Source organism: Rhinatrema bivittatum, chromosome 1 (assembly GCF_901001135.1).
Source record: "Rhinatrema bivittatum chromosome 1, aRhiBiv1.1, whole genome shotgun sequence".
Taxonomy (NCBI): Eukaryota; Metazoa; Chordata; class Amphibia; order Gymnophiona; family Rhinatrematidae; genus Rhinatrema; species Rhinatrema bivittatum.
The window spans coordinates 762,605,717-762,629,132 of record NC_042615.1 but is presented as its reverse complement, the minus strand read 5'-3'; the positions used below and the strand labels follow the sequence as shown (position 1 = coordinate 762,629,132).

Here is a 23,416-nt window from a genome sequence, read left to right as displayed (position 1 = left end):
GCCAAAGGCAGTGATGTCATCTGCTGTGGGTGCCATGGGGGATTTCTAAGTTTGAGGAGAGCACATGCCTAGGGACAGCATCGGGGTGAGTCGGCGGCATCCTGCTGCAGGTGGCTTGCTTGAGCATGGTGGCCTGCTGAGTTGCAGTCTGGGGGGGTCCATAACAGTGTCGGGGCTGGAGGTAAGAGCGGGGGTTTGTGTGGCCGACCCACGATCCGCTGAACTTAACACAGGCATGAGGGAGGCTGTGCTAAAGAAAGGAAATACCATGGGCTTCATTTAGTAAAGGTTTACAAAGGTGCAAGGTCCTCCTGGCAGGGTTTGTGCTATTCCAGTCCTTTGGAGGGATGTGTCAGGCAGCTCCCAAAGCAATAGTGCTGGTGAAGCAGAATTTACCAGCTTATTCGAAAGGTGAGCACCACAAGCTTTTGATGCAATCCCACTGATCTTCAGTAAGAGTGAGGCCTGGAAAGCCTCAGGGGACGTCTACTAAGGTAGCATCCCTGAGTGAAGAAGTCCAAGAAAGAACACTACTGACATGTGTTCCTCTTTAGATGTATCATTGCAAACAGTAGTTCTACTGTACACAGTAAATAAACACAATCCCACAGGGCAAGAATACATTCACATTAGTAGCATTTCTTTTGTGCATAACGCAAGCATCATGTCTCCCATTGGACCTCTTGGGTTAATGTTTACTACATTTCCCTGTAACCGAATGAATATTTGTTGTTTTAAATTTCATATGCTATGTGAATTCAGCTGTAAAAGATTTGGGGGAAGATCCAAGCTTTTACATTGTATTTGTTTTGCATAGATGATTTAGAGCCTTATTCTGTTGATGCTGGAATTAGAAGAAAATAATTTAGAACTCTAATAGCATGAATTGTTATGGTGCAGTAGCAAATGCACCACAAGGTGGCATGTGACCATTGCATAGCACTTTAATGACTAGAAGTTGGTACAGGACATCGTAAGTCAGTCTAAAAAAAAATCAAGATGACATCTCCTATGGTTTCCTTGGCTATTTATGCTATATGCCATATTTGTGTTTTTATGCAACCCCCCGCCCCCCCCCCCCCCCTATAAAAATACCAGTTTGCTTCTGTCAATCTGCTTTACCAAATTGGACTGTAGTACTTTAAACAGGGAATCTGCATCCACGGAAGGGCATTATTATTATTAAGAATTTTCTTCCGTTCTATGCGTTATATAAATCCTTTCATATCTGTCTCTAAATCCCTGGAGCACAAAACAAATTCAGCTATGTTTAAAGATATTTCTGGAGCCACTGTATTTGTTCTACCAAGGAATGACTTTTAGAATTGCAACAGTATAAAGGTACTTGTGGTGGATAAGTAGTTTCAGACATCTCATAAGTTAAAAAAAAAAAAAGTGATTTACAATTACACATGAAATAATTCAGCAGCTTGTGCTTAGAGGGTTAAATAAGGCTATTTTGTTTGCATGTTGACCTTTTTAAATAGCAAAACTCACCTTAATTTCACTAAAGATATGTCACCAAGAATTCACACTTCAGATTCAGCCCAAGCAGTTTTGTATTGCAGGCTGAGGCTTTGAAGTTCATTTACAAAAGCATGGCATGTTTCAGATAACTATAAACTAAAAGGTGGATTTTCAAAAGTTTGTGTGTGGAAAAAAAAAATTAGCATATACATGCGTAGATAGCAAGTACTCGAGTAGATGCTATCTTATAAACTTCAAACATACATGCATAAATAAGGGTTCACACGCAAATACACACATGTGAACAAGGGGCAGCAGGGGCGTTCTGGGGTAAGGCCAGACTTTACATGTGTAAGTTGCCGATTTATAAGAGACTTACACATGTTGATTTGGCAACTTATGTACACCTGCTCATTATCGGGCGCAAGTGATATTAAACATGCTTATTGTGCAGTATTGGTTGGGTGGGAGGGCTGGGTGAACTGTGGGGCATTCGGGCTGAAGAACCGGGTGGGGGGAATCATGATGACCTGCAGATGGAATGGGGGAACTGATGGAGAAATCAGAAAACAGATTACTTTTCTTCACACACACACACGTTAGAAAACGTGCCACTTACACACATCAATAGGGACTTACACAAGTAAGTCCTACTGGAATTTTGCAGGTAAAATCTCTGTGCCTGTCATTTCAAAATAGAAAGTAAACTATGCACATTTATTGCATTATGTGTGTATACAGCGGGTCAGCGCCACTTAGCCGGATAAATTCCAACTTATCCAGCTAAGTGGTCATCACTTAGATAAGTAGTGCTTTTTGAGACTTATCTGGCTCAAATAAAGCTATTTAAACAGCTACGTAAGATAGCTGGATAAGTCTCAAATAGAACTACTTAGCTGGATAAGTAGCTCTATTTGAGTCTTATTCGGCTAACTTATTTATATATTTGCATGTATCTTTACATACGCACGAATGTTGTTGGGTAGATTTACATGTATTTTATAACCTGTATGTATATGATTAGTTTATAAAAGTACCAGGGTAGATCTTGCACAGCCATATTCACAGGTATTTGGGCTCGCCCACAGTTATTTGAAAGTTATCCTTTTAAGTTTAATTTATATCGCAACACTTGAAACCAGCAAATATTAAATAAAGATTTTCTTTGTGAAATATCTTTCAACAAATAAAAACAAGCCATGCCTCCCAGCAGGCAGCAGAGATCAATGAAGAGAAATTAACTGTAATTTTAAAGAGCGAAATGTAAATTTTAAAATGTTCTAGTATATAAGCCAGAACTCTGACCTTGTAGATCTGGGGCTTATGCCTGCTTGCAATAGCTGGTAAGGTGAACTGTAATCTTTCAGTCATCAAAGAACATTTCTCCAGGTCACATATTTCCTGCCCTCTCCCCTTTTCCCAGCTGTAGCTTTACATCTCGCTTAACACAAGACATGTCTTGTTTAGCTGTGCACCACAGAAACAAAGCCATCCATGTGAGTCTATTGCATGTGTTTGTGCTTAATAATAATTGTGTTGTAGCAGACATCTCCCAATGAAATGCTCTGTTGTGTTTTACCAATGTGTTTTCATTGGAATCAAAGTGAGTGGCATACCTAAATGGATTTGCTGATGGGCTATGCCTTGCTTTAATCATCCTCCAACGCTAACATTATTCTTCATAAAGAGAATCAATAGTATCCCACATACTTTTCTACTTGCACAGACTGTAGACATTCCGGTGAAATTGGTCAGCTGAACTGTGCTATGTAGGGCTTATTTTTCTACCCACTGCTTCATATCTAAACATCTGAAGAACAGGCTTGCGCAATCTCACAAGCTGATGTGCAACATCTGCTGCTAATTCTGAAGTTGCTCCAACAAAAGAACTCACAACCTGCAAAATATCTCTCATAGCTTGAGAGAATATTAGTCCAAAATTGTACATAAAGCTGCATTGCACTGCATTGAGTTATTGTTCCTCAGGTGACGCTAATAGACTAGATATGGACATGTCATGGACAGGCAATAACCAGCTCTTTATTAGGGATGTGCATACATTTTGGCACACCTACTATCCATCTGACAGATATACGGGTGCTGCTGAAACGAAAGAAGCAACAAATGCAACTCTTTATCACTTGCACAGGGTAATTCCAGTAGGCATAGTCAGCTTTTGGAGTGTGTAAACCATGTGACCCCACAGAGCGCCATGACTGAGGGGGGGGGGGGGGGGGTACTGTGATGCCGGCCTGTAACCCCCTCTCTGCCAGTGCCCTTTCTTCTGGAGCAGGGCTTTTATAACATCATCATTAGACTGCAACCAACAGCCAATCAAATTTGGATGGTAGTAGCTACACAAGCACACAGTACAGCGCCCACAGATGTCAGTGGCTGCTGACGCAGTTCTTCATGTGCACGCTCAGGAAACTGGCCCAACTCTGCATGCCGCTGACTCGAGAAGCTATCCTGCACACTACCATCAGCCAAAGCTGTCTCCTCCCTACCCCTGCCCAGAAGAAAGTAGCCAGCCCAGGAAGGGAACACAGGCACCTACTAATGGAGCAGCAGCCAGTTCTAGGTGGGAAGCATCTGATCTAGTTCGGAGCTGAGCTAAACTGGACAGAGGTTGGGACTGTAAAGCTGCTGCTTTGGGGTGGGGGGAAGGGGAGACAGGAAAGCTGCTGCTGGGGTGATGGTGGTGGGGAGCCTGAAAGAGGAGAAAATGTTGTTGCTGCTAATACTACTGTTAGAAGGGAAAAGTGGAAATAAAGCTTCTGTTGAGTGGGGGAGAGAGCTGGTAGGTTGGAGCAGCAGGGGAGAGAGAGAGAGAAGAGAGTGGGGGAGGGGGGTAAGAGAGGGAAGGGGGGTATGGCAGTAAAATGTTGCAGCCTTCTACCAGGTCAGAAACAATCAGACGTTATAGCAACAGAACTTGGTAATGGTCCTTTCTGTGCACTGTTATTTTAATTACTGTAATTGCCACTATTATGTATTTCTTTCTCCTGTTATTTTAACAACTTACAAGGCAATCTTTAAACCCATGTGGGGCTTGCAGTCCAACAGGTACAATGTACCTATGGCACAGGGTTTCCCTTTGAAATTATACCACGTGCAGGAAGTGCATGGACACGTGTTTTTGTTGGTGGGCTGGGTGGGTGGGGGGTGCTAATTTCATTTTTCACACAGGGTACCAGTTAGTCTAGAGCTGTCCCTGTCAGTATGAGTAGTTGTACTCTCTCAAGAATCAGTATGGACACTGTTTTTCAGAAGTGGGGCTTGTAATATTTCTTGTATGTGGATGATATTCAAATTTTTTTTTTATACCTTCTGATGTTAAAGGAGGTTTACCCCGTTCACTGTTTGAAGCATCCATGTCCAGTTAAAGGGTGGCTAAGGGAACATGGATTGTCTTTGAATATTCTTTTTTTTTTTTTAATTATTTCCTTATTAGATTTTAGATATACAAATCAAGAAAACATCTTGAATATAGAATAACAATGATTATTCTTATATGAAAAAACATGAGAAAGGCTTGGAGAAACATAAATCATTAATCTTGCTCCCTGAAAATAGTCCTCATTAAGGGTGAGCGCAATCAAGGAAATATTTGAGAAGAAAAATTCCAACCAAGCTTCATATAACCTTACACTACCACAAACCCTAGGGGTTAATCCTATTTGAAGAAACTTCTGTAGCTGGTCTGAATCATAAAATATATATCTAGCACTTGCTAAAGTAATACAACACTTGCATGGGAATCTTAGTATAAACTTAGCTCTTAAAGCAAGTATCCTTGATTTCATTTGAAGAAAAGGTTTACGTCTCTATTGTGTTGATTTTGACATGTCAGGAAATATTCTATTACCTAAAAGGACATTATCCCTAAGTCTAAAGAACGATTTTAAAGTACAGTCCCTATCACTCTCATATAGAAACATAGCTAACAAAGTAGTAGTCAGCAGGCTGTCCCATTGAGAATGTGAAGACAAGGGAAGGCAAATAATTACAAATAGGAGTGGCGTCTTCAACTACTGAAGTGTTAACAACTGGCACATCTGATGTATCAAACAACTATAGCTATAGGAGGTATATCTTGAGAGGGAAGGAGAAGTTCCAAGTAGAATCTCTTTAGCATATCTTCAGGTCTAAGAGAACTAACAAAATGACAATTTAAAAATTATAAATTAAAATGTCTATCGTGATTTTCTCTAAATATATGCAAAATCTCATTTCTCTGATCTATGCTAAAGATGAAGAGTAGAAATTTGAGATTATGTTTACGATCCTGTAATAGCTGAGAATGATTACCCACTTGAGAGTGCAGATCTTGAAATGATATCATATGTCTATCCATTCCAGTTACCAGAAAATGTTCCAGAGTACATAGAGCATTCCATGGGGATGAATTTGGTGAAAACCAGATTGATCTATGAAGAGTCAACAGGATTCACCAATGGGGCAGGTTATCAGCCTCACTCAAACCAACAGCGCTGGACCCAATGAAGGTAGGTGTAACTGAAACATTTCTGTATTCAGGACATTTCCCTCCAAGACTGAGGACTTCCATATATCTAAAGGAGGTGGAGGTCTAGTGATAGGACTAAGCGAGATTGACAAATCTGCAAGAACAGAGGCCGAGCCCTCAAGTTCACTTGGCCCTGCACATTGTAAATGGTTGGAAAAAAATGATGAAGACTTGCTTGGGGAGTTGAGATGGGATCTTCTAATTTCATCGGGACAGCATGGATAGATCCCTTCTTTTTCTTCCGAATTAGTTAGGAAAAACAGAGCAATCTAGGAAAATTTGCTTAAGGGGTGTGGCCCTTTGGCATGCAGCTCACAACGCAAGCACAAGAGATTTTATAGGCAGGGGAAAATTGCCTAATGACAACATGAGAATCAGTACAATATTCACTCTGAGCAGCTTCAGGTGCAGCGTTTCATGAAGGCAAAGTATTTCCCAGCTCTGGGCTCCCCTGTCTTTGAATAGAAAAACTGATTTTGGTTGGCAAACAGACCTCTGTAAAAACCAGTTTGGTTCTGCAGAAGGTTAATGTTGAGCTATGAAGGAAAGGTTTTGAAGGTCATACTTGCCAGTGGGCTAGCAATGAAACCACATATTCAGAAATTAGCCAGAACAGCCTTTTATAAATTAAAGCTTTAATTGAAACCTCTAAACAAATCTGCTTCCTGAAGACCTATTTCGGACATCTCTTCAACCTGTAGTCATAGGTCAGTCGCCTAGACTACTGTCATAGTTTATGGGTGGGTTGCCTAGTAATTTGCATCGGGTTTTAGATCTGGTACAAACAGCAGCAGCCAGAGTGTTGAGAGGTGTGGGTTTTCATGTCCACATCACTCCAGTTTTGATGGATCTTCATTGGCTTCCCATTAAATGGAGAACATTATTTAAGTTGATGATTTTAAACTAAGTTGTTATATGGACAGCATAGCTGTTCCTTGACAAGCAAACTGCATTGACAGACTCCATCTCATACCCTGGGTTCCTCTGGAACACATTGGTTAATAACTCCTTCTGCCCGGGAATATAGGCTGCAGCAAGATTAAGGACTTTTTCTGTTGCAAACCTCTTTTATTGGAATCATCTTCCAAGGGATGTAAGATAACAAAGGGGTATAAAACTTTTTAGAAAGGCCATTAAAACACTGGTTTTTTAAGGAGGTTTTTAATTAATACATTTGTTTAAATATGTGCTGCTTTTATTTGTAATGTTTTAATAGTATGTGCGTTTGTGTTTATCACAGGATAATGTAATTGGATGCTGCAGACTATAAGATATTTTAATAAATAAATAATAAAGTACTGTATATTTCTGCCCCAAAAGTACACACATATTTTTGTAATGTGGGAACATGCATACTTTCTCTTCCCATTATATAAAGAAAAACTGTAGCAATTTTCATAAGGTGCACTGAATACAGTTTTGTATGGAAGTTTGCGGCAAATGAAATTTTTAAATTAAAAAAATGAGCCCATTTACCTGTAATAAGGGCTTGCATGGGAATCTTAGTATCCTTGAGACTTTAAAAGCAACTTGTACGCGTTCTTCTGAATGCCACCACAAAACTCCCCTAAACTGCTCCTTTTTTCCTCTGTTAGCATTTGCATGTGACGCTGCAAGTTCACACATTGCTCTTGAAGATTATAAAATAGGACTGGGATGGCCAACTTTGGTCCTCAAGAGCCACAAACAGGCCTGATTTTCAGGATATCCACTATGAATAGGCATGAAATTGATTTGTTTATGCTGCCCCCATTCTATGCAATTATATCTCATGCATATTCTAATGGAGATATCCTGAAAACCAGGCCAGTTGGTGGTTCTTGTGGACTGGAGTTGGCCACCCCTGAAATAGGCTGCATGCCACCTACACAGGTATATGCATATGTCCTATTCTTTGAGAATTATCACCTACGCTGGAAATCTTACTCGCACAAAGAGCAGATCAGGATTTTCGTGGGTAAATTACCCACAGCCAGTCGGGTTATCAGGATAGCCACAATGAATATGCATGAGGTAAATTTGCACGCAATGAAGAAAACGCAACTGGCTGGGAGTCCCCAAGGACAGGTTTGGGAACCTCTGCCCTAAGGCAATTTTCAAAGGGAAGCTTTTCACTTTGAAAATTGGTGCAAAATCCATGAGTAAAAAAAATGTACCCGCAGACTTTGCATCCAGGCAGCCAATAAGAATAGTGTGCTGTATATGCTTTTCGTTCATTTTGTTAATTTTTTCACATGGTATTGTAACAGTGCGCTAAAGAAATAAAATCTGGAGCCAAAAATCAGGCTGTGGCTCTGCGTATTACAGCATAGGACAGTTAAGCTCAAGTCTCCTGTCCAACGGGGCAGCAGAAATTGGCAGCAGAAATTGGGCATGGCAGGAAGGTAATGATACATTTAAACAGGGAAGGGAGGCAGCTGCCAATACAATTGTGGTCCCTGCTGCCACAAGAATAGGAGTAAGGGTTACCCTTGAAGAAGACATCCTTGTAGCCCTCAGTGCTGATGAGGGTCCCACCCTTGGAAAGGGCAGGTTATGAAGCGAGAGCAATGAGGGCCCTCCGGAGGAGGAACTAGAAGTAGAAGTCAAAGAGAGGCAGAAATGAGAGAGAGACACACACACAAAGGCATACCTGGGTCTCCCTTGGTGCACGTGACTCCGTCCTCGTGCAGGGAATAGCCCTCCTGACACTCACATCGGTAACTGCCAGGGGTGTTGATGCAGGTCTGAGAGCAAAGCGTCTCATTGCGCGGCATGCACTCGTCGATATCTGATTAAGGCCAAATGCCAAGAAAACAAAGACAATTTACACCGCATTAGAAATAGAATGTGATATAAAATGTCAGAATATAATGCATTCAGACAAAGATATAAACAGTCGACATTAGAAAACTGTTGGTTTTTTTTTTTACCTTCCTTACAGAAAAATAACAAAACATGTGGGAAACATTTTGAGCAATGTACCGTACATAATTGCATAGTCGGTCAGGATGAAAAAAGACCATAGATCCATCAAGTTGTACCTTATTCTCATTTCGTGACAGCTCTTTAGGATGGACTAAATATTTTCCCATGCACACAAAGAGACCAATATTCAGCTGCCATCCAGCTGAGCAAGTAAGCCAGATAAATTTACCCAGCCCACTTGGCTGAGATATTAACCTTTTAGATCCCGCTCATTGAAGGACTTATTTCCTGATGCCCCTTTTTACATATCTTAGTTAACTAGACCCAAATATGGTATAAAACAATTTTCAAGGAAATCGGACTATGGGTTTTTGAGAAAAACGCATGTCCACTAGTGGAACGTTGGGATCTTCAGGAGTCAAAAAGTACTTTTTCAAAAATTCTTTATTTTAGGTAATTCTTGTAACATTTCTTTATTTTAGGTAATTCTTGTAACATACTGCAATACTACAGCTGATATCATACATAAGAATGAAAATTAGTCAAAAAAATCAAGCATGATAATCTGGAAAACATTTTTCATGTAAACGTTTACCACAAAATTTACACCACTTTTTAGTATTTTTGGAGCAGACAGCACATCGGCCTTGGGAAGTTGTGGACAAGAAGTGAGGCTGTGATGCCTTTACATCAGCACTTATGGATGCTGTAGGACCTCCTTTCCGGATGCGGTAGCTTGAAAGGCCACATTTCATTGCTACGGTAGATACTTCACGTAGGAAGTCCAAGTGGCTCATTGCTTCTTTTCCAAGCAGATGGCAGTGAATTTTCCAAGCTGCCACAACAGCCATGTGGTAAAATCACAATATCAGCTTCTGTAGCTTCAGAATCGCCCAAAACTTGTTCAACTGCTTCTTCAACAGTCAAGTACTTCTGAGTTTTCATTGTATTCCAAATTAGGAAATGAACAGGACCGTCGCGGAGCTAGTCTCGCTCGCGCGGCCCGAAAAGAGGACGGCGTCTCGGAGCTAGTCTCGCTCGTGCGGAGCTAGTCTTGCGCGGCCCGAGAAGAGGACGGCGTCTCGGAGCTAGTCTCGCTCGTGCGGAGCTAGTCTCGCGGGGCCCGAGAAGAGGACGGCGTCTCGGAGCTAGTCTCGCTCGTGCGGAGCTAGTCTCGCGGGGCCCGAGAAGAGGACGGCGTCTCGGAGCTAGTCTCGCTCGTGCGGAGCTAGTCTCGCGGGGCCCGAGAAGAAGACGCTGTCGCGGAGCTAGTCTCCCGCGGCCCGAGAAGAGGACCTTGCTCAGTCCTTGCATCCTGAGATGGAGGCCCAGGAGACAGTAAGATTCCTCATATGGTGTATGGGAGTGATAAGCCTGTGTGTATGTATGTTTGAGAGAGAGAGAGAGCATGGGAGTGAAGCCTGTGTATGTGCTTGAGAGACAGCATGAGAATGAGAAGTCTGTGTGTATGTTTATGCATGAGAGAGAGCATGGGATTATATGTAATTTACCATTTTTTAAAATATTTGTGAATCGTTTTTTGCATTTTATTCATTTTTCAAAAATGTGTATATTTTGAACCACAAAGATCCCAACGTTCCACTTGTGGAACATGCAAACATAAATTGGTGCTGATCAATTTGTATCTTACCTACAAAAGAAAGATTTATGCCAACATGATCAGAAAACCCTTGGGAACTTGAATATATCACACTAGTCCTTTATTGACACTCAGTATCATACCAAAAGGTGAAAAGGTCAAACTATGTCAAAACTTCAGTTTTTGACCTACTTTGCATATTCATATCTTTAAGAGTATTCATCTAGGAACATCACATTTTTGGATTTAGACTGTTCAAGTTCTATACTCTCAAGCTAAATGGTTGAAAATTTGATTTTCTTTAGGTTTGGAGTAATTAAAATCATTTAAAAAAATGTTCCACTTGTGGAACGTTGGGATCTATTTAAGCAGCCTGGCTACATTGCTGAATAAACTCGGCTATCTTATAGTTACCTGGATAACTATAAGACAGCCAAAATGTTAGCCAGCTATGTGGCAGCCGGTCACTCAGTCGACTTTTCAGCTAGCGCTACCTAACTGATTAAGGGGGAGCTTAACCAGGTAAGTGGCACTGCATATCATCCTCCCAATGTTAAAGCCCTATATTAGACCCGCTTTGAGGCCAATGCAATACAGTAGAATAGGTGCTAATCAATCCCCTAATGCAATAAGGGGATTAGTGCATATTCAACGTGCCTCCAACGCGGAGTGAATCTAATAGAGCTCATCACATGCAAATGCATGTGAATGAGGCTATTAGGCATTCAATCCCAATGCAAAAAAAAAAAAATGTGCGTCTCGGACGCACATTTAACTGTCATCTATTAACACCTGCCTGGAGCAGGAGTTAATAGCTGTGCACATCAAAAAATAGTACAGAAAAGCAGAAAAAACTGCTTTTCTGTACTGCCTCCTACTTAATATCATTGTGACTTTATTGCATCGGCCCCTTTATGTGGCAATTTGTTTGTGTGTATTTGTTACTAATTTTGCAGCATGATTTAAATATTAATTTCTTCCGGATGCCAAATTTAGCAATCAACTTTTATCTAGAGCCTAATTACATCATCATACCCTCCAATCTCCTTTATTTCCCAAACTTGCTCACTTTTCATGTGAACTTGTTTCCTATCAGTGTTCTATAAGATGCAGGAGACTTTCCTCTGAAGGGGTTAATTCCTCACGTATTGAGAGGGGGCAGACTGGGTCATTTTCTCTTCACTTCTCCTATGTTTCTCTTTAGGCTGGTTTCTTGTTTTGCCTGTTGCTACTAAATTCAAGATCTAAGTGCAAGATCCCTGTAAGACTCACTGATATATGTGAATGATATAATTAAATCCCTTTTTCTAATTGTTTCTTTTTTAGGTGTCTTCAACAACCAGTCATCAAGGGACCCCCATGATGTGTGGTGATGTGCGGTTGCTATATCTAGGGGTAACCACTTTGTGATTGTCCCATTACATAGCTCCCGTGTTTAATTCTTTAAATGCTTTATTCGAATAATATTTATATATATTTTTTGCACTTTTTAATTTTTACGTGCTTCTTCCTTCTCCCCGGCGACTCTTCCGACATTTTGTTGGCACTCACATCCCTCCCACTGAAAGTGAAGAAAGACCTCCCCAGGATAGAAATGTAGCATCACCTTGGGCCTTGGAAGAGTATTCCTCCTCCCCATTGGTAGGAGCCCCACACCCGAGGCCATGGGCCAAAAAGAAAGAGAGAAAGAAATTGACCTCAGGACCTCGTGTGACCACCTCTGCCTGCCAAGTCCACCGGAAGAAGGCCCACGTAAGCATAGCAGCACCCGTGTGAATAACCCTGTGAATATGTAAGCTTTTGAATATTCATTATTCCCTGCCTCACATGACTATTTTGTTCTACTTGTCTTCTCCTTTCCTCCCCAAATATGTTTTTGTTTTTTTTAATTTTTAATTTTGCAATTATCCAAAATACATCAAGATAAAACATTCTTGTGTAGATAGCAGTTTTAAGCATTAACATTATTACAACTAAACACCTTTTCATCTTTCCCTAAACATTCTGCTTTAAAGTCCTCGTATCTAGGGGGAGATCCTTTACTCAACCTCATGAATAATCATTTTGCAATACAGAAATTGCGGGATTCCATATACAGGAGAATTCCTTATTGCGGATCCAACTGAGGGATAATAGTACTTAGCCTTCCATTACAGGAGAGGAAGTTGTTATTTCTAACGAATACTTTTTCAGGAACTTCTCCATCTGCTCTGGTTGAAAAAACATGTACGAAACATTTTTATATTTTACATAACATTTACACGGATATTTAAGGATATACATAGCTCCCATTTTTGTACTTGTGGTCTCAGACTCAAAAATAATTTTCTCCGGAGCTGAGTGCTTCTGGCTAAATCAGGGAATATACCAACATTCAAACCAAGAAAAATCTCAGTCCTGTGTCGAAAGTATGATCTCAAAATCCAATCTCTATCCGATTCAAGTAGAAACGTCACTATAAGAGTTGCTGGCTCTACTTGTTCACTCTGCGTTGTTTCCAACAAATTTGTTACATCCAGTACTGGTGTTTCCATTTTGTTTGATATCATGGGAGTTAAAATTTGAAATTCTTTTTCTCCTTCCTTCTCCACTTTTTTAAATGGTGGTATATAATACATCTTAGCTGTAGGAGGGATCATTTCCTCTGAAATCTTCAATGCCTGGAGTAAATATTTCCTCCACATATCACGTGGGGTCACCATCGGATCTCTAGGAAAGTTTATTAAACGTAAATTTCTCCCCTTTATTTGATTTTCCATATTTTCTAAGCAATTCATTAACATTGAATTTTCTTTTATAACATTACATTGAAGATTTTTCATCTCTTTAAATTCTTTCTCAATTTTCTCAGATTTTTCCTTTTGTAAATTCATATCTTTCTCTAATCTTCCCATTCTCTCCATTGTTGTATTTACCACTGAAACCAGAGGATTTATCTGACTGAAAAGATAGTCATTTACAATTTGTATTGCCTCCCAGATTTTCTCCAGGGAGAAGGTATCTGGTTTAATTAATTCCTTCTTTTTAGGTAAAGAAAAAACTACTTTCCTTTCTGTTGGAGGCTGTATCGTACAACCCTCAGCGTCTCCCAGGGTGTTCTCTTCGGGAAATAATGGCCTCTGTATTTCCTCCTCCCCACCGCCTTCTTCGTGCAACCACGAGTCTCCGGTGGTTTCGCTGGCACAATTGAGATCGCTCCCGTTTGCCCCTCGCAGGGCTGCAGGGTTTCCTGGGGGAGTCCGCTTTACCGGGGATAGGGTCGTCTGGAGCTCATGTGAGGGAGCGGTTTCTTCTTCCACCCGCTCTCCTCGCTGCGAGCTTTCTCCCGGTACTTGCTCCCGTACGACGTGGGAATCCATAGGGCCCACGATTCGACCCTCAATAGATTCTGCCATCACTTCTCTTTCCTTTGCTCTTCGTTTTCTTCCGGTATGGGGCATTTTCCTCCACAATAGCGTAAAAATTCTCAGAGCCCTGGTTACTCACGTCCGGACCCGACAGCCATCTTGGATCTCCCTCCCCAAATATGTTAACTCTTGTCTTCCATTAACATCATTGTTGCTGTTTTAATGTTATTTGTTATTAGTTATTTATTCAATTTTCTCCAAGTTTCATTTTCCTGTTCTATGTAAGACACACATGTTAAGTCACTCCAATGTTATATGTAAACCAAAGTGATTAGCAACATTGTTGCTAGAACTTCGGTATATAAAAAATGTTAAATAAAATAAATAAATAAATAAATAAACATCAGTATTGATGTCAGCATCAGACTGACCAAAGCTGGTGTAATCCCCTCTTCATTGCCTCTCAGAATGCAGTGTGAACCGTGTTCACTATAATGATCTCCCTATTTGGAATAATAAGTGTTTCCGCTGTGGAGAGCCCCATTCTTACAGATCAGCAGTCTTGGTTCTTGCTGATAACATTTAAAAAAAAATAGCAAACATCTTGACTTCTGGCTTGTGAAGGCCGGTATGCTGACAACATTTATGGACACTTCTTGAGTGATGTTTTTAATGATATTTTTTTAAAGTTATTATTTTAGATGATTTACTTTAATAAGTTGAAGACGGATATTTAGGAATTTGAAACATCATTTGTGCTTATGTTCCAATCATTCAGCAATTACTTTTCTATCTTTGATAGTCAACACTTCTGTTTCTGACAGCCCATTTTTGACAGATCAGCTGTTTGGATTCCCGCTTCCAGTTCTTTAAAAATGGCGAATACTTTACATCTGGCTTGCAAACACTGGGATGCTGGCAAACTTTACAGAATATTATTCTGAATAAGGATCTTAATAATATTATAAAAGTTGTCACAATCAGATTGTCCATTGCTATTGTTTAATTGAGTAGGTTGAAGGTACTTGGGTATTTGAAACATGGCCAAGAATATCAGTTAAACTTATGTTTTAAAAATGATATTTTAAAATGCATGTCAATTGCTCTTTGTGCTTCCTGTACTAAGCTGAGCTTCAGTATAATAATTTTGTTTTCGCTTCTGATTCAGACGTGGAAACACTGATACAGTGTTGGACTGGTGGGCTGAATTTGAAGAAATATGAAATTCAGGCTGCTCTCACGAAAAAGATAAGTTTTTACCTGCAAACAATAATTAAAAAAATTATAAAAGGTGACCTATGATTATAAACTTGGATGCACTCTACTAAGAAGTTAGTCACTTCACCTCATAAGGGCAGTCAGCATCTCATTTAAATGAACGTCGTAGCCTATACACATTCGACCCGATTTTTAATGACCCGCCTGTGTAAATCACAGGGGTTACACATGCGGCCAGGTCTTGAGCGCGCTGCGCACATTTTAAAAGGGGCCCAGCTGCGCGCGTAATCTCCGTTACTTGCACAAGGGTCCGACCTCGGCAGAAGGGCAGTCTGGGGCGGGGAGGTGAGGGATGGGGCTAGAGGCCCCAGTACAGGAGTCATTTGCCGCTGTGCCAGGGGATCGCATGCCGGCGCATGCCACTTTCCACAACTCCTTTGCAGGAGCAAAAGTAAAAAAAAAATTAGGGGTACCTTGGGTAGGGAAAGGAGGCAGGTAGGAAAGGGGAAGGGAGGTTACGGTAGGGGTAGGGAAGTTCCCTCCCAGACCGCTCCTTAATTGGAACTGGGGAAACTGAACAATGCATCGCTGCGCGATTTTGGCCTATGTCTGCCCCCCCTTGCGTGCATTGCCCACGATTTTATAACATGGGCACATCAGCTTGTGTATGTTATAAAATCATGCGTCCATTTGTGCATGCCAGGTAGCACGCGCCGATGGACGCACGCACGTTCTTTTCTAAAATCTACCCCATTTTGAATTTGCATAATATGTTGTTTCAACTCAGTATTCCTTACGAGTGAATTATTTACTTTGCAGTATTGATATTATTCACCATTTGGGTTTTTCCAACTGAAATAAAAAGGTAGCATAAGGTAGGTAATTTAATTTTTATTAAACCAGCACAAATTACACAATCCATGAAATCTGAACTCGCATCACAGAAACATCTGTAAGATACATCATGACTTTACTTGTAGGTCAATTGATTTACCATTCTTACCCAACCCTGATAATCCTTCCTCTCCCCCATCTCATGCCCCCCCCCCCCCAATGCATCAAAAGAAAAGCCTTACGCAATCTAAGGTACATAAATTACTATAGACAATCTCATAAAATTTGGATGGTATTTTTGCACTGTAACATAAATGATTCCCATACTGTTATGTGTAAAGAAAAAGAGTCTTTTCATAATGCAGTCAATTTACTCTTGTAGCAAGAACTCTCAGACGTTGAACATAAGCAGATAAGGCCATCAAAATTTCCAGACCAGAAATTTCCCTATCCAAACAAACTCTGGAGTCACCCGCAGGAGATTAATAAGACTCAGTCACCGTTCCTTCTTCCCTAGCTGTATAGATTCATCTGTTGCTTAAAGTTTTTGATAGAACGGTGCAAACTCTCTTTACTTAAATTATTATCAAACAAAAATTCCCCATTTGTATCCTTGACCTTTATGAATTAATTATGCATCTGTTGGCTTTTTAATTTCCAGGCTAGGAGTTTGCTAGGTTTATTCCCCAACTCAAAATATTCATGCTTGGTACTGAAATTGTACTTCTTCTGCCAACAGTGCCTTAAGCCAGCACCTCTCTGCTTCCAACTGCTTGAAGATTTTATAACTCCCAGACTTTTTGTGAACGTGCTCTAGATTTTGAATAGATTCAACTAATGTAGACTTTCCCTTTTTCTTTTCTTTTGTTTTTAGTGACTGCCCACAAGATCAGTTTACACCAAAGAACAGCCTTAAGGCAATTCCACAATGTCTGGGCCAAGAAACCTTCATGGTCATTAAAATGGAAATTCTCCACAATGTCCTCCCTCGATCTTTCACAGAAATTGTTATCATTTAATAAAGAATCATTCCGTCTCCAATAAGGGTGTCCTGCCTCTCTCTGTATAAGTGAAAATACAGAGATAATGGCCACCCGAATAGACATGTTATTTATTCTATATCTATGGATAGACACCCCCATCTTACATGATTTACTAACCAAGAAATAATAGTCAAGTGTGAATACTGGAAAAGAAAGTACAGTCTCATTGTGTGGGATTACGCAGTCTCCATATATCATAAAGGCCCAAAGAAGAAACAAGACATTTTTATTTATTTCTATTGGTTCTTGAAGTAACAATAGACCTCTTAAAATTATCCAATTGAGGATTAATAGTAAGGTTAAAGTAACCCTCACTCTAACATCTCCTTCCAACATATCACTAAGCTATTCCCCCAACTTTAAAAAGAAACTCCTCTAATCACTATTAGGGGCATAAATATTCAGCAAGGCTACAACATGCATACCAAGCTTTATTTTAATGGCTAAATGCCTCTTTATTTCTTCTACATTCTATAACATCAAAGCAAAGGTGTTTAGACACTAGAATACCCACCCCATCATGTTTAATCTGCAAAAGATTGGATGCGAAAAACATATGAGGGAACAATGTACTTTTCAGCAAATGTTCATTCTGCATCTTCAGGTGGATCTCCTGAGCAAAAAAGATCAAAGCACTTGAAGATCTTGCTTCTTTAATCAATAACTCTCCCTACATTGACAAATTCAAACCTTTTACATTTAAAAATATAGGGGTAGATTTTAAAAGAAGCGCATGGGCGTACATGTGCGCGCGCTACCTGGTGCACACTAGTGCATCTTGCGCGCGCTGATGCCCGCAGCCTTCCCCCATTCCCTCCCAGGCCGCTCCAATTTAGGAGCGGCCTGTGAGGGTACTTCCCTTCCCCTAACCTTCCCACCCCCAGCCCTATTCTAAACTCCCTCGACCTTTAACCTACCTCTTGCGCCCGTCTCTGGGCATGCACAAGTTGTGCGCACCGGCAGCCTGCCTGCACGCAATATTCCAACTCATTGGCAAATGGCCACTGTGCCGGAGGCCTCTGGCCCTGCCCCACCCCGCCCCCTGGCCCACCCCACCCCACCCCCTCCCCACCCCTTTTTCGAAGCCCTGGGACTTAGACGCGTTCCAGGGCTTTACGTGCTTCGCCGTGTCTTTATAAAATAAGCCCGGTGCGCATAAGCTTTGAAAATCGGCCCATAATATTAAAATTAGCCATCACAAAACCTATACCCTCGCATCCATCCAGCCATCCCATTACCATAAACCCAACTTCCTTTATTCACCCATCCCTCCCCTTCCCCTTTCCCCCAGCCCCCTCTCCACTCTCTATCTCTCTATAAAATCTAGTGTGCCCCCCTCTCCAGCAACCCACCCTCCAGCAAGACAGCCTCGATAGAAAATTAACATCAGTTAACTCTGCATAGAAATGTAAAAAAACAGTGCAAACTATATTAAGTGCACATTAATAATCAATTTCAAAGCAACTGCTCCCACAATCATATAGTTTTTGGATTCAAGTGGGAGGCCCTTGGGCAGGTATATCACTTTCAGAATTTCTCTGCAGTCTCTTCCCGCCTTTGCCAACTCATTGCCATTTTGATGTTTCTCTTTGTGGCAGAGCTTTGGTTTCCCAATCTTTACTATGATAACAGGTTTGCTTATAGCATTTCTGGCCTCCTCCAATGTGTGAGTTTTTGAAGTTGTGCCATGGATGGAAAATGCCACACCAAAAAGATATAATTATTTTCAGCAAATATTCTCCACTCTTAGAGCATCTGTAACTGGCTTCAAATATCTATGCTTCTTCAATGTTATTGGTAACAAATCATTATACAGTTCAAGTTGAACACCTGTCCAGTGTATAGCATCCACAGACCTCTCTATTTGTATCACAGCTTCTTTCATGCAGAAATGATGCAAACACGCTATAATGTGCGTAGCTTAATTCTTCTAGCAGGCTCCAGGGAGTGTTGTGCTTGATTGATAATAATATCTTGTAATGCACTCCCTTCCTCCCCAGAACTCCATATGGCCCCACAGACTTTTTTTTTTTACCACCTGAACATAGTCTATGTGTCTATGTATTCATCCCCCTCTGACACTCCACGGATCCGGATATTGCACTGATGGGTGCGATTCTCTAAATTTTCTAACTTACCTGTCATTTCGCTGTTTACCCGGGCCATATTTTGCATCTCTTTCTGAATCTGCACCATTGTGTCCGACTGCTCTTCCAGTCTTTGCTCCGCAATCTCCACCATCCCATCCAACTCACTTAGATCTCGACACAGTTCACCCACTGCCTCCTGGATCTCATTCTTCACAGCTACAATATCAGCCTTAAGGTCATGGAACAAAGCGAGGAAATCAGCTCTGGTGAGTACTCCTTGAGTTGCCATCACATCCATGCCTTCTCTACTTCCCCATCCATCAGAATGTGCATCCTTCAAGTCCAAGTTACTGCCAGGAAATGAAAACTCCCACAAGTCTTCCATCTTTTTACAGTGAGCCATCCCACTGAGGGTATGCAGATTGCACCCCTGATTTGAACCACAGAGCGATTTAATGCATTAAGATTAACAATTTGGGCACCATGAAGAACTCCAGGATCAAGTAGCTACCTTTGTTGGTGATATCACTTCCTCTTCCTTCCTCCAGTTTTAAGGCACGAAGTACTTCAGCAATCAACTGTCCCAACTCTTCACTTCTGAACAGCCTAATTGCTGCATGTGTTGTTTGCTCTACTACTTCTCCTTCCCCCCATCTCTCTTGTGAATCTACCAATTCCTCTTTATCTAGCAAGGAGTCCTGCTACAGGGGTAAAACTTGATTTAATTGCAATTTTGGCTTCTTGGCCTACTGGGGGTCAGCTTCTCATGGAACCTTATCTAGCTTTCCACCTGTCTCTTCCTGGATCTTAGTCTACAAAATGCCCTATGCATTACCCTTACAAAATCAGTAGTACTCCCGAGTCTTCATATTTCTCTAGCTCTTGTGGTCCCTGTGGGCCTCTCAGGAACAGATTTGAAGTGCCTGAGTAGTGCCTGGAATGAGTCACGTGCCTCAGCCCCATGGGGAATACTGCTTCCGATGGGTACCAGAGCTCCATGATAGTAGTTCTGACCTCAAGCCCCTCCTTCACTGGTGCCACATCCGTTTCAGCACTATCGCAGCTCCTAAAAGAAAAGCCAGCTACATTTGCGATGCAGTGGGCCCCATAGCCATTGCATTTCCTCCCACATTTCAAACCTTGCATCCAACACAGTAGGTGGAGGGGCTCCCATAATTTCTGGGACTTCTGGCTGAGTCACCACCACAAGCCATGGGTCACTTCCTGTTACCACAGCTCTCTTTTCTTTTACCCTTGCTTTCCTTTGTTTTGTTTTTTAACATCTTAAAGTGGAAGCATTGTCTTTTTGTCTTTCAAGGGGAAATCTATGGGTCTCAAGCCCTGGCTGCCCTAGGGGGAAGGAAGAAGAGCCACCTTACTGACTGTCATCCTGGGTCTCCAGCCCCCTCCTTGACCAAAGTCTCCTTGGAGAAAGTGGCCTATCTAAAAAGCCATTGTCCCGGGAACCTTCTTCCTCCACCTTTCCTGCTGTCCTGGACTTCATCTACCATCTGCTGAAGGCAGAGAACCTCTGACATCTTCCCTGCTGTACCAGGCTATATAGGGAGGGACATCAGGTCAAAAAATGTTTGCCTTCTGCCTCCAACTGCTAATAGGGGAGGACGAATCCCACTTGTCTGGACTGGTCTGGCTCTACTCACATCAAAGTCATTCCAGGTTCAAAATCTTCAGGTTATCAATCCAATACATAAACAGCTTGCTTAAGCAAAGAGAATCCATAGATCATCCACAGTTCCTCCCACATACATGGGAACTCTGCATGTATGTGGGAGGAACTGTGGCAGGTCCCAACAGCCCCTTGTGTAATCCCTGAGATCCAATTTGGTTCTTCAGATTTGAGGTTGCGAGTCTTACCTCAGACCTGCTGCAAACCTATTCTAGGTTGATCAGCTTCAATTTATCCAAAGCACCCTGTGGCTCTTATGCAAAGCTCCAGTCTCTTTTCCCAGCAGTCTGCCAGACTAGTCAACATTTTTTTTTTTTTTGCCTTTATAATCTCTAAACAGTATCTGCTGTACTTTGAAAATTAGGTTTTCACTTAAACAACATATCAAACGTTTTAGCAAAAATGTGGATATATTATATCAAACATATTTCTTAAACAAGGTTCATCTGGTAGGACCTGCTGCTCCTGAACTAATGCTCACCTCACCTCCATATGTTCAACCATCTTTTATAATGACTTCCATTTTTCTCCCCAAAATGGGTGTTAGACCAACTTGCTCATAATCTGGTTCCAATTTAAATTTCTTTTGGAATATGGAGACCACATGGGTACATCAATGTTCATGAGGAACTGCTTTCACTGAGTCATGAAGTATTAACTGCACCAGTCATGCAGCTAAGAACTTATTTCTCATCATACTCTATAATGAATTTCATCTGGTCCTGATGCCTTAATATTTTTTACATGATACAAATCTTTCTCTATCTACTCCGGGATTATTTATACCTCTATGTACTTAGTGTTTGGGCCTTGTACCCTTTGTTGGGTTATTGCCCTCAATTGGCCCTGCCACTGTAAATACTGCACAAAAAATGTCATTACTGATTTATTGTGTAATGTAAGACAAGAGGGAAGTAGTCATGACACTGTCCACAAAGTCTCAATTGGAATAAAAAGTGGCAATTTTTAATGGAATATCAGTGCTACTGTACATCTAAGGAGATGGCAAGATGTGCAGAAACAGTTAACAGATCAAAATATTCTCTATTTCAGTAGAGAAATGGTGTAATGACAGCTTTTGTAGAAGGAAAATTGCTCAGATAGATCAAAACTGATCTATTGTGACAGATCAGGCGCCGACCGACATTGGGGGGATCATGATAGTCTGAAAAATAAATTGGCAGATAAAATCTACAAGAAGACAGTAAAAATAAGACATGATATCCAGAAAAAAGTGCACACAAAACTTACGGAGATTATCTTCAGATAACTTTACTTGTGCATAAGTCAATCTCGTGAATAAGTCAAGGGCAGTTTTTGGCCCCAAATTTAAGAAATTTGCTATGACCCGTGGATAAGTTGAGGCTATCCCCAGTCATTCACACCTTCCTCCCTCCCCCAGGGCTATCTCTAGTCATTCACACCTTCCCTCCTTCCCTTATGGCTATCTCCGGTCTTTTAACTTCCAAGGCTGAAGACACAACTGAAGCAGCTAGAAAGAGGCTGGTGGCAGTAGGACAGCTTCTTCCTTGCACTTCCACTAGATCCCTTAACTCACCCACTGCTAATAGGATGACAACGGGAGTGGCTGCTCAGGTGTGTGTCCCCTGGGTTCCTAGTGTCATGCTTTGAACCATGTAGCTCTAAGCATGCCAATCAGGCCCTGGGAGGGAAGGAGGGAGGACGTGCCTGAGCAACTGCAACTGTTGTCATCCTGCTAGCAGTGGGTGAGTTAAGGAATTCGGAGAGTGTGATAGGGGGAAGCTGTCCTACTTCCAACAGCTTCTTTCAAGCTGCTTCGGTTATGTCTTCAGCCCATGGGTGAATGGACTGGGGAAAGACATGGGGGAGGGTGGGAAGGAGTGAATGACCAAGGATAGCCCTGGGGGGGAGTGGGAGGGAAGGTGTGAACAGACCGACCCGCGGATAAGGCAACCCTTGTTTTTCAAGATGAATTTTGACTCTTAAATTTCTCAATTTATACACGAGTATATAAGGTAACTTGAAAATGCCACCAAAGATCATTTGAGACAAATCAACCAATAGCACAGCAGAACAGGTAACCAATGAGGAAAACTCACAAAAAAGGAGTAAAAATAGAGTAAACAGAGAACCAAAAACAGCATTTATAACGCAGCATTTATAATACATATCAGTGGGAAAAAACACAAGTGTGAATGAACACAAGGCTCAAAAGGAGGCTTATGAAAGAGTATATGGAAAATTAAATGAAGGCAAAAGCACAATAAAATACCAAAAAGAACCCAAATCAAAAGAAAGCTGCCCATTCTATTTCTTGATTAAGGCCAGCAGGATGCTGTGTGTCCAGACAGAAAATCCAATGCTGCTCATACCAGATCAATCACAGTGCAAAATTACCATCATGGATCCATGATGTGCAGCACTTGATCACACAGAACTGAAGCTCAGATTCTAGATGATGCGTAGATGAGGCTTCTCCAGCCAGTGCAAGACAAGAGGAGTCTCCGAAGGATGAACTATGCCACCATAAGTTTTGTGTGTGCTTGTTTCTTGATGTTGTGCCTTATTTTTTTTTAACTGCCAATTTCTTTATTTTTCAGACTATTATTATCTAGGGATGTGCACACTGAAAGCTGAATTTTAAAAGCCTAGCATGCACATCAGTTAGGGGATACATACACAAATAGGTCTTATGCATGCCGATCGCATTTTG

General features: G+C 41.3%; 1 protein-coding gene across 1 annotated transcript in view; it reads right to left on the bottom strand.

Annotated features, from left to right (window-relative positions):
- CCBE1 (collagen and calcium binding EGF domains 1) overlaps positions 1–23,416 on the bottom strand; it is a 567,579-nt gene that overhangs the window by 60,635 nt on the left and 483,528 nt on the right. The window contains exon 5 of the mRNA XM_029579389.1: positions 8,628–8,765. Within this exon, the coding sequence (XP_029435249.1) occupies positions 8,628–8,765 (138 nt within the window). The remainder of the gene's footprint in view (positions 1–8,627; positions 8,766–23,416) is intronic.